This window comes from Sinohyriopsis cumingii, chromosome 13 (genome assembly GCF_028554795.1).
Source record: "Sinohyriopsis cumingii isolate HCF-2022 chromosome 13, ASM2855479v2, whole genome shotgun sequence".
NCBI classification, from domain to species: domain Eukaryota; kingdom Metazoa; phylum Mollusca; class Bivalvia; order Unionida; family Unionidae; genus Sinohyriopsis; species Sinohyriopsis cumingii.
In genome coordinates, this window is record NC_142973.1 from 16,086,157 (window position 1) to 16,098,652 (window position 12,496).

At 34.6% G+C, this 12,496-nt stretch overlaps 1 protein-coding gene across 2 annotated transcripts in view; it reads left to right on the top strand.

Annotated features, from left to right (window-relative positions):
* Positions 1 to 497: 497 nt before the first annotated feature.
* The window catches only part of LOC149784986 (uncharacterized), a 150,792-nt gene continuing 138,793 nt past the window's right edge, over positions 498 to 12,496 (top strand). For both annotated transcript variants that reach the window (XR_016425344.1, XM_089978664.1), the window contains exon 1: positions 498 to 939. Coding sequence is in view for 1 of the 2 variants with exons in the window: in XM_089978664.1 (XP_089834790.1) it covers positions 831 to 939 (109 nt within the window). In the remaining variant the exon portion in view is untranslated. The remainder of the gene's footprint in view (positions 940 to 12,496) is intronic.

Sequence of the window (12,496 nt, forward strand, 5' to 3'; positions counted from 1 at the left end):
TTGATCCATATGTCAGCGTCAATCCCTATTAGTTAGCTACCATTGTAATTTCGGTCGGAAACAAAAGTACATGACACATGATATATACAAATATTGTATCAATGTATTGAATCAATACGGTGTAAAAGTATATTCTTGTAGAACTGTCGCATAATATGAGATATAATGAATGGTTGCAACATGCTAAAAGGTGTTGTAACAATGCAATATATCTTGAACTTTATTTTTATTTATACACGTACCATTTATCACAGTATTTTATAAACTAATTTGAAAGCGAGGAAGACCAAGGGAGAAAACTCTTTCAACCGTAGTGCTAGGTTACAAAAAATCTATTTCGTGTGGGCTGGTAACACAAGCTGATTTGTATCCAATCAGCAAGTAAATATTAAGGCTTCAGTAGATTTGATTGGCTAATGCCCAGTGACATAGTTGTCTGTCAATGAGTATAAAGTCGGGTGATACTATTATCTCGGTACACATGGTTCCATTGTGTGTGTAGCGAGGACAAATGTTGGCAAGGCATCAGCAGCAATATAGACCGGTTACATTGTGACATGAAATGATATACACATCACAACCAATATACAAATAGTTATTAGTTTTGTTATAGATTGAAATGCCGTAGACAATATACAAAATTGCAGACTGTGCAAAGGCCATTTAAAAAAAATACAAAATGTTTTTAAGAAACCGTGGATGATGCAGTTTGTGTACTGTTCGATGCAAGCGATGTACGTTATCGTGAGCAGAACACAACATTGGCTGCTATGCTCTGACACTAATGTGGATTATTTGGTGTGTTCTGTGTGTAGTCTTAAAAGATCAACATGGAGTGGCGTGGACATGTAACAACATTTTTGACAATATTTTTGTTCCACTTCGTGGAGGAAAGCAGCATGCAATCCCGTTACATTGACAGGTGGGAAAAAGTCTCAAGTAAGTATATTCGATATTGCAGGGCCGCGGGCAGGGTCTGTGGGCCATAGGAACAATTCTCCTCTGTCAATTACAAATTGTGACGGTTGTGGTCCCGCTGACCGTTGTGGGCCCCCGGAATTTTTGTCCTACTTGTCCTACCCTGTCTACGGCCCTTCCATATTGTTGGTAATCAAAAGCAGTCATGTGGCAGCATGCGTCTGTAGTCTATTACAGACATCAAACAAGTCCAGAATTGATTTTATATACGTTACATATACAGCTGAGTGATTAATAGGCTGACTCGTATCCAAGTCCAGTTTCCTTCGACCCTTACCAATCAACTTTAGATTCTTTGAATTTATGTTGGGGTAAATGTCAAAATATCTAACATAGGGTGGGAAGGGTCAGCTGAAACTTGGGCTAACACTCCAAATCGTCAACATAATAGATGCTATGCTTTCAGATAGATACAACTGCTGCACTTAATAGATATACACAACTGATATTGGACACTTCTTTTACACGGTGTTAAAAATAAATTAAGGTATCCAAGAAATGAATGCATATATTTCTAATAATAAAAAAGTGAAACTTGACTTTAATTACATTCTTTGTGGAAGCAATTTTTTATGGATTGCATGTCGGCATTGGTGTTATGATCGGAATCATAACATTCTATTTTGTGTTTAATGTGTTGAATAGTGTACTGTAACGTATTGTGAAGCAATGAGTGACATTCACTAGTTAGATATTTCCGCACACACGTTGCATCTCATAAAGAAAGTGTAATGATACAGACCACGAGTAAAGTGGAGACATTTCGCTGCCTAATATGGCCAAGCCACGAGTGACGGTATGAAATGTTTCTAGTTCAAGAACGAAATATTTCGTTGTATGAAATATAGAAACAAAGATTTCCTATTTATCATAGTATAGTATGACTGAAGGTGGAAAACGAGTATTTTGCATCAATATTTCATACTCTTTATATAGGAGCTTAACACTGTAAAGTCAGCTATATTACCATATATTTTTTTAAAAAAACAATATCCGACAATGCCCGATTTTTTAAAAATAACTTGGGAAAGTAGCATTACGACAAAGATTATCCTACATCTAATGCTTTAGGTAGTTCATTTAAAGAAATAAATTAATGTCTGCTTTTAAAGAAAAAAGTTGTGAATAGTTTTGGTCAATTTATATTGCTCAGATAAATGCGGTTAACATTCTTGGGGAAGGTGCAGCACTGCAGTGATCGAAATCGACATCTGTCAGTGCTTAACTTCCTCGTGCTAAAAGATTTGAATGATTTATGGATTTTATTGTTATGGCTTGCATATTTTGCATTTATTATTTGATTTATGTGGCCTTGAGTGAATTGTGTGATCTCGAGAAAACTATGTGTCCAAGAGAAGATGTCAGCATAGTCGATAGCAGTGGCTTCACACGTATTTCAATAATCGCTTTATATTACAGCCATGAATGCCTGATTTCTCTACTGACAAATATAGGTCTGAATGTGGCGAAAGTTAAAATCTGTTGACAAATATAGGTCTGAATATGGTGAAAGTTACAATTGTTAATTAACAAAGTTTAAGTGTTATATTCGATGGAAAGTTTCGCCTTTAAAGGTTTTTATCATTGGACATAGAACTTTTAAGAGATGAGATAGGGAAAGAAGAAGAAAACGAGTTACATATAAAAGACACACACACACACACACACACACACACACACACATACACACATATATATATATATATATATATATATATATATATATATATATATATATATATATATATATATATATATATATATATATATATATATATATATATATATATAAAATATAAGGGTGATATCGCCATTGTGACTTTACCTCTTTTATGGCAACTATGGAGAAATAAATGTTTCTCACGCTGATAAATTTCCGTATTCCATTATTAAATAGGGACCTATATATTAAAGGTGATTACAATATATTATGCATTACGCCATCAGCCAGCTTCATCAACTTTTGTGTATAGGTTTACCGTATACTAGCTTATAAATTGACCCATCTGCAAACAACATAGACTCTGATCTGCCGTTGAATAATGTGCCGGCAGATCAGGGACTATGTTATTTGTTTTACTGGTTAGTTAACAAAGTGCATATGCTCGGATGTGCCGGCGCATTATGTGGTGGCAGATCATTTATGTGCAGTTTGCAGTGGTCTCGAGTAAAGACGGTAAGCCAGACAGGTCTAAGTCAATGCTGATGAAGGTCCTGTTAGATATGTTGTATCTGTTACACTGATGTCATTTAGCATATTTAGAATTGTCGTATTTTCATTTTCCACAAAACGTTAGTATTGTAACTTGTATTTTCTTATTAAGTACTTATTATAACTGTACCCAAAATAACCAGTGATATATACATGACAGGTCTCAATACAGCTCAGTCGGATTAATTCTAAAATGTATTACTCTCATGCATCTCGGAATAATTCTAAAATGTATTATACTCTCATGCATATCGGAATAATTATAACATGTATTATACTCTCGTGCATATCGGAATAATTATAACATGTATTATACTCTCATGCATATCGGAATAATTATAACATGTATTACACTCTCATGCATATCGGAATAATTATAACATGTATTACACTCTCATGCATATCGGAATAATTCTAAAATGTATTATACTCTCATGCATATCTGAATAATTATAACATATATTACACTCTCATGCATATCGGAATAATTCTAAAATGTATTACACTCTCATGCATATCGGAATAATTATAACATGTATTACACTCTCATGCATATCGGAATAATTCTAAAATGTATTATACTCTCATGCATATCTGAATAATTATAACATATATTACACTCTCACGCATATCGGAATAATTATAAAATGTATTACACTCTCATGCATATCGGAATAATTATAACATGTATTACACTCTCAATCATACGGAATAATTCTAAAATATATTACTCTCATGCATCTCTGAATAATTCTAAAATGTATTATACTCTCATGCATATCTGAATAATTATAACATGTATTACACTCTCATGCATATCGGAATAATTCTAAAATGTATTACGCTCTCATGCATATCGGAATAATTATAACTTGTATTACACTCTCATGCATATCGGAATAATTCTAAAATGTATTACGCTCTCATGCATATCGGAATAATTATAACATGTGTTACACTCTCAATCATACGGAATAATTCTAAAATATATTACTCTCATGCATCTCTGAATAATTCTAAAATGTATTATACTCTCGTGCATATCTGAATAATTATAACATGTATTACACTCTCATTCATACGGAATAATTCTAAAATATATTACTCTCATGCATCTCTGAATAATTCTAAAATGTATTATACTCTCATGCATATCTGAATAATTATAACATGTATTACACTCTCAATCATACGGAATAATTCTAAAATATATTACTCTCATGCATCTCTGAATAATTCTAAAATGTATTATACTCTCGTGCATATCTGAATAATTATAACATGTATTACACTCTCAATCATACGGAATAATTCTAAAATATATTACTCTCATGCATCTCTGAATAATTCTAAAATGTATTATACTCTCGTGCATATCTGAATAATTATAACATGTATTACACTCTCAATCATACGGAATAATTCTAAAATATATTACTCTCATGCATCTCTGAATAATTCTAAAATGTATTATACTCTCGTGCATATCTGAATAATTATAACATGTATTACACTCTCAATCATACGGAATAATTCTAAAATATATTACTCTCATGCATCTCTGAATAATTCTAAAATGTATTACACTCTCATGCATATCGGAATAATTCTAAAATGTATTATACTCTCATGCATATCGGAATAATTCTAAAATGTATTATACTCTCATGCATCTCTGAATAATTCTAAAATGTATTACACTCTCATGCATATCGGAATAATTCTAAAATGTATTACGCTCTCATGCACATCGGAAAAGCAATATTCTTGATGCATGTACAATAAGACTGTAATTCTGTTTTATTACACATGTATACAGCATGCTAGGAAATGGTATTCAAGCCCCGTGTTCAGCGTATGAATCCTAGCCATATAATTTGCTTGAAATAATTGGTAATAAGGAATTTTGCACAGAGGTGTGCAAAGGAGCAGTTGTTGTTAATAGTAGACATAATTAAGTATCCAGGGGTAGACATTATTCACTATCAAGGGTAGACATCATTCAGTATCCAGGGGTAGACATTATTTAGTATCCAAGAGGAGACAATGTTCATTATTCAGGTGTAGACAATATTCAGTGTGGTAGATAATATTCAGTATCCATGCGTAGACATTAGTCATGATTCAGAAGTAGGCATTTTTAGTATCCAAGAGTAGACATTGCTTAGTATTCAAGAGTAGACGCTATTCGGTAACCAGGCATAGAAATTATTCAGTACCTGGAAAAAATGGTTGCTTTGTATTAAAACATGTTCTTCTGGTTGAACGATCAAAGTGTAATTAAATATAACTCATGTAAATATTTACGTGTCTATAAAAAATATGGATCCCGTAATAATTTTCAGTTATGGATAGAAACAGTAATACTAGAAACGGAATGGATAGAAGCAAAAGTTGAGATGAGACGATCGACAATTACCATGCAGATTTCTTTGATAAAATTCAGCATGTGCTATTGATTCAGCTAGTTGATACGGTAAATAAGCTTAGCAGGACGGATACTATTGATTCAGCTAGTTGATACGGTAAATAAGCCTAGCGCAGTGGATACTATTGATTCAGCTAGTTGATACGGTAAATAAGCTTAGCGGGATGGAGTAAGTAACGTTAGAGCTCAGTATTCCGCGTTTTTGAAACGGTGACATTATAATGGTGTCCTAGCTACAGTCGTTTGTCTTTTTGTATACCTTAATGTCATGCTGGAAAAGTTTAAGTGTCCTGGTAAGAATAAATGATCTGATCTGGCATCTTTTGATTAGATACGTGACTATGTCTATTAAATTAGAGCCAACGTGTAAAATGCCATTTAAACTGAATACGTCATAGAAACAAATTTTCCTACTCTTGATGTTCAGCGATTGTTTTTCACTATTTACTAGCTGTGTTTGTAGTATTATGCACTTTCTCAAAGGCGAATGTGCATGAACTGTCACTAGAAACATTAACACAAGCATTATCATTGCACATATCCAGTTATTTTATGAGCGGGATAACAAACTATTTGCCTCTGTCGAGCTATTGCCTCACTCTTATCATTTTACGCTTAGGTTTGAGACAAGTGAAAGTCTTTGTATTTTACTGTCAGCTAGGTTTGTGCAAAATTGAATTTAGATGTTTCTCCCGATTGAAAGATCTACTGTACATGTTTCACTCTTGGCTGATCTCATTTTTAATTGGGAACTATTAGATCTTCGGCAGTGTAATCGTGCAGGGTTGCTTAGTTCCATGATAATGAATCAATGACAGCGATGTATACAGAAATATCGGATTCTGTCATTTGCGTACAAGTGTATGTGCGTGTGTGTTTATATGCGCGGTGGGCCTGGGTAGGGAAGGAACTTAAAGAAGCAGACGAGGATTCTATGGGACTGAACCAGTCATCGGAAGCGCCTGCGTTAGAGGCGTTTCAGTTGCATAATTGTAACTCTTTACTGTACTCGATGAAACGTTCCGGTTGTTTCGCTCTGATTTATGGTAGGTGGGAGCTCCAGTCAACGCCCCTCTCTCAACCATGCGCCCCTGAGTGAGATGGAAAATGTAAAAACTGATTATCTTATGGAGTTATTATCTAGCTTGAGGAAATAATGCACTCGATGCCAGGAAGTTAATGGTAGCATTATTTGTCAGGCAACCAAGTCAAGAAATAAATAGTAAATGTTCACTCTAAAGTCATAGAAAACTAATTTTACTGATTTCCCCTGATAAACAGAAATCGACAGGCTTAAGTTTTGTAAAGGATAGTTTAGAACCTAAGTCTTGCGGATAATAGGTAACAAGTAAAATCGCTTTTCAGTATAGATGAAACGTCTTAGGAAGACAAAGATCATTACAGCGTAAATGAAACAAACTGACATGAATGCATCGCTGTGTGTGCTTTTGGATATTTGTTGGCTGTAACATTGGAAACTGTCTATAATGTCCGTCTCATTGAAATTGTCTCAATATCGTTATTCTTGTTTCGTGCGACATTTTGTGAGAATGTGACGATAAGACTTTTTTGTTTCTTTGATCAAGCTTTGGACATATTATATACTCCTGTATAGTCATTTTTTTAAACTGTGCCCGGAAATATTAAAATTACAGTCCTTACTCGCTTGTAAGACGAGTCCAACTGCAAAATGAATAGACCCACATCTGCTGTCGCATAATGCAGAGGCAGATCTGGACCTGTGCAGTTTGTTAGGAGTAATCAGTTGAATAAATATTATAGATCCTGATCGGAAGGCGCATTATACTACGGCAGATCAGGGTACTTGTTGTTTGCAGTTTTCTGGACTCATAAGTGAGTACTGACGGTAATAGAAAATTATTAGATCTGAAAACGACCATTTTGTGTCGCCTGCCCAAGCAGACGGTCAGACATACATATTGCTCTTCTCAATATTGACTAAAATTTTAAGATTTGTTTTTACGTTTTTGAGAGTCTTATTCAAAATATCCAAGTTCTTTGTGCCGGAAAACCACTGAGTACTATACAAAACAATATACTTCCAAGAGCCACACAGCCGAGAGTACGTAATCATTTCTGTAAATAATATATGTCACAAACAATGTCTAAGGATTGGTCTGCCACAGTTTTGTTAAGTTATTTGAGTATCCACGGAGTATACATTTTTATTGCAGTAATATGGACGTGAGTGTGTTTGACTTGTGCATTGTCTTTTTTAAATCACGTACAAAAGCATTGTTAAAAAGGTACTAGACCACCACCACATGTAGTTAAACAACCATTAAAATTGCTAAACCACTCTAACCGATTGTATTTTTAGTAACTAGACTGTCGTATGATTTTTCAAGGTAATTATATCATACCTAGAGTTCAGCGCCCTCTAGAGTAACTTGCGAGATATTGCGAGATAGCTCGTTGATGTCGCTTATGAATGATAGACTATTTACTTTAGGTTACAGCAAAGCGTCGTCTCCTTACAACCTTACCTTGCTATAGGCACTAATTGGAACCGTTAGCATTACTTTAACACTGTTTCAGATTCTAAAGTATTGTTTCAGATTCTAAAGTAGTTCATTTAATGTAATGGCAGACAGTGTAATTTTCCATTAATTGTTAACGTGTTTCTCCGATATTACAAAATATACTGCGCGGAGTCAAAATTAAGAAACGATGCAGAATATTTTACTATAAATAGCTGCTGTTGTTCTGGGTTTGATGTTGGAGAAAATGCACAAGAACGCTTGAACTATGTACGTTGGGAATAAAACAGTTTTGTCCAGTAAAAGGTATGAGGTAGTCCATTATGAACTAAATAAAATGCAAAGGCGAAGATTGCAATTTTTCCAACATCCATAATTGATGGTTGACCTTACTATATCTTACATATCTTCGACGAAAAAAAAGATCAACATAGCTATAAGAGAAGATTTGCTAAATGGCATAGAGTCGATACTGATCTTCTATCGCTAGACATTTATTTGTCCGTGAAGTCTAAATTTTTATTGCCTGAAAGTCAAAGATTTTCTTGTATTTGTTAAAATATGCAGATATAGTTTTATTTTTTCATTTTTTTGTACTCCTGTTGATTGTTCATTGTAAAATCCAAATATTTTCTAACTACAATTAAACCGTGCCCTGCACATATGCGGAAGACACAGTGTTGAACAATTTTCAAAGAAACCAATTTATTATTTGAAAAATAAAAACCAAATGAAAAAGATTCCCCAAACAGCTACACCACAATGATTGTGCTGTTTCAACTCGTATAATTTCTTTCATGTACCTTGAGTACAAAATCTTGTGATACTGTACTTTACAAAGTCTTCGGCTCGTTAAATTTTCGTATTCTTTTTTTATTAAACATCACGCTTTGGTTTTCTTCATTCTCAATGAATGTTATTCAGTTTGTGTGCCAAGTTCAGATCTACCTGCATTCTTTGGCTTTTGGGATGTTACCTTTGCAGGTTCTTTGTCAAACTCTTCGACCGTTCTTTGGCCTTGTGGTTAGAACGTCCGCCTCGGATGCGGGAGGTTGTGGGTTCGATCCCCGGCTGAGTTATACCAAAGACTTAAACAAATGGCACTAACAGCTGCCTCTCTTCCCGCTCAGCATTAAGAGGTTAGTGTTAAGACTTGGCGGCCCTGTGTCAGGATAATGTTACTGGGTGGGACATCGTGCTACATGTCTGCGGCATGATGCCCCAGTGCTAGACATCACTATAAACTGCCACGCTGCAGACATCGTAGCGATGTGACTGAAAAATTGTTAAAACTACGTTAAAAATCTAAATCACACACACACACACACACACACACACACACACAGAGAGTCCAACTCTTCGTTCGTTTTGATGTTCTCTTTGTTTACCTTTCATTTGGAAATTAAATCAACGTACATTTGAATGTGGACAAAGGTTACTTGTAGGCTATCTCACGATGTTACTTACAAAGAGTGAAAAATAGTTTGATATATAAGTGTTGAAATCCAAGAGAGAGATTTCGAGACACGCACTATGTGTGGAGAAGATAAAGACGTAACCGATTTCAACAAAATGCTTCCGTATTGCTAGTCATAACAAGAAAGATCTCAAACAGTGTAGTAAAGAAATAGAGAAAATGCAATTATCAAAAAGACGCTATGGAATTTAATGCTTATTTCATTTTGAGTGCAGTAAGGAGGATGCAGTTGTACTTATTATCGAAATTACAGCACAATTTCGAAATGTGTAATCCAGATTTAAAACCTATGATATGGCTCATTTAATTCGGATTTGCAGAATTAAGAAAAAACATTTTGAGGAAATTCAGGATGTAAAACTGTAAGTATATTTTATTTTGCCATTCTTATCACCAGATAAAGAAGACAATATATGCATTGTCACTTGTATGTTATTTGTAAGGACCTAACCTTCCGTCTTTTATATAATGTAGCTAGCCTAAATCCGTAACATTGTATCAACGCGGAATGTGCCAAAACAGCTGGGTTTTTTTTGTTGCAGTCCACGAAACATGTTTTAGTTCATTCAGAAACAAATTTAAACAACCACAACATAAAGAGCCTCTTACGCGAGTGTTTATGATTTGTTTACAAATCAACAGTGCTAGCGTATGCGTCATTGTTTGTTTACAATAGAAAATAGTTCCTTTATTCACGTGAATGTTATATGTGTATTGTCGCGCGCGTTCAGTATCGGGGAATATTGAACGATTCTGACAATGTAAAGTTAACGGGGGAAAAATGAGCGTATATATATATATATATATATATATATATATATATATATATATATATATATATATATATATATATATATATAATTCCAATTATTATAAACTGACTGCGTCTTCTACGCTTTGATCGGATGTAAACGGTCACGTGAATTATTGGTTCCATTAACTTTTAAACAGTGTCTGCTACCGTCGAAATATACTGAAACAAGTATTCTGTTTTGTACACGCACACCTTGTATTCAGATTACAGAAGACCAGATCATTTGTAGTACTTCGCTGTTAATATGGCGCAGTCTTGCATAATCTTGGTCTAGCCATAGACTGATCTTTGGCTGCCATAGAATTAATTTCAAAAGCTGACTATGTTCTCTCATATGCAACATCACCTGCTCCATAATTATAGATACGTTGGTAAGCAACCAGTGCAACAGGTGGCGTATGCTCGCCTTATCCTTGAATACAGTTTTACTTCTTATCGATCAAGTACATGTTATTGATTACGTTGAGGTATCTCCAGTCGTTCATTGATCTAATTTTAAAATCGTTGCCGGTCAAATTAAAGTATTTTATATCAATGGTATTGCTGTTGGTATTCGATTGGAATGCAGTGTCATGAGGCAAATACATTCTTTATTCATCGCATCTGGAAATACAAAAATCAATTTGCTTGCTGATCTGATTAATTCTGGCATTTTACTCTCTATGCCGGTAGGAAATCTCACAACCATATGTTATTATCCACACTACCCAGTTAAGTTAATTCTTCCAAAATCTCATCACACTGTGATGTAGGCTACATCTTTTCCTAGAGCCACCATTAAAATCGTTAAGACGTAGTTATCAAAAATGTTTACTGGCTTAATTATAAACGAATGCATTTTAGTTTTGCCTCGATAAATTAATTTGTTACAACTTGATAAAGGCTCATTAACCAATATGAATCGCAGGACAAGGTAAAGTGTTACATTAGTTTTTATATTAAGTCCATCGCCGAAGGTACAGTCACGTAAGTAATGCAGTCTATTACTATAACGCTTAGTAAGGGCAATAGCTTTATAAGTCTGACATGTAATGCAGATTGTATTTATTTGTCATAGCTCACGAAATGTTCGTTTTTATTGCTGCAAGCATAACTTTTGTACGCACAGACAGTCACGTATCGTATGGCATGATGGCAAATCTTATATATTGACATGCGAAAGAAAAAGATATGAAAAGTATTTCGTTAATCAATAAGTTTCTGTATTTCACACCTAAGTATATAATCGATGCTCGTTATTTTTCCAAACCCCAAAAATATTCTTACTCCTTAACGCTGTTACGTATGTGCTTCGGTCGTCTTTAAAATGACAGACGTGTCTTTGTCTCATAATCACCAGAGAAATAGGGCACTTTTGGTACATCATGTCTTTAATGGCATAAATATTGTAAAATAAGTCGGGGACAAATGTAAAAATGCCATGGATTTAATAAGAGTCGTGTCAAACACAGATTGAGGAGCATATAGAAAAGTCTTGCTTCACTTATACGGGTCATTAGTAAGAACGGAACTTAACTATGGCTCGATTGTGTCAGGATCAGTTTGTAAATCTGTCATGCGGCATGTTTCGGACTCAGACGATATTTGGGTACAAATAGAACTTCCCCTTCAGAACGTCTCTATGCTGAGGCAGATAAGCCATCGCTTTTTATCAGATGATCGAAAGTGACTCTCCAGTATGATGCCGATCTATATTCTAAACCATCTAACCATGCAGTGTTTAGGTCCAAAAAAAGCCAAACCTTGTACATTCAGAAACTAAACTTCATTCCACGTTGTGGTATATGAATTTGTTCTCACGTTTGAACAGCGAAAGTCAGTATTGGAAATATTGCAAATTTCTGTATCCTCAGATCATTATTATGGTTATCGAAGCCTTCTAAAAATATATTTTACCTTTGCGAACTCAAAAACTCTTAAACAAATCCTCCCCACCCCCTGTTCAAAGTAAATACAAATATATCAGAGCCTCCTGTCGTAACAATACGTCCTGTATATCGACAGTTTGAACGTTGGAGTAAACAATGGAGCAACCATTGCAACACCTCATGGCACAATCTTGAGCCGGTTACCGGATAAAGCCTGT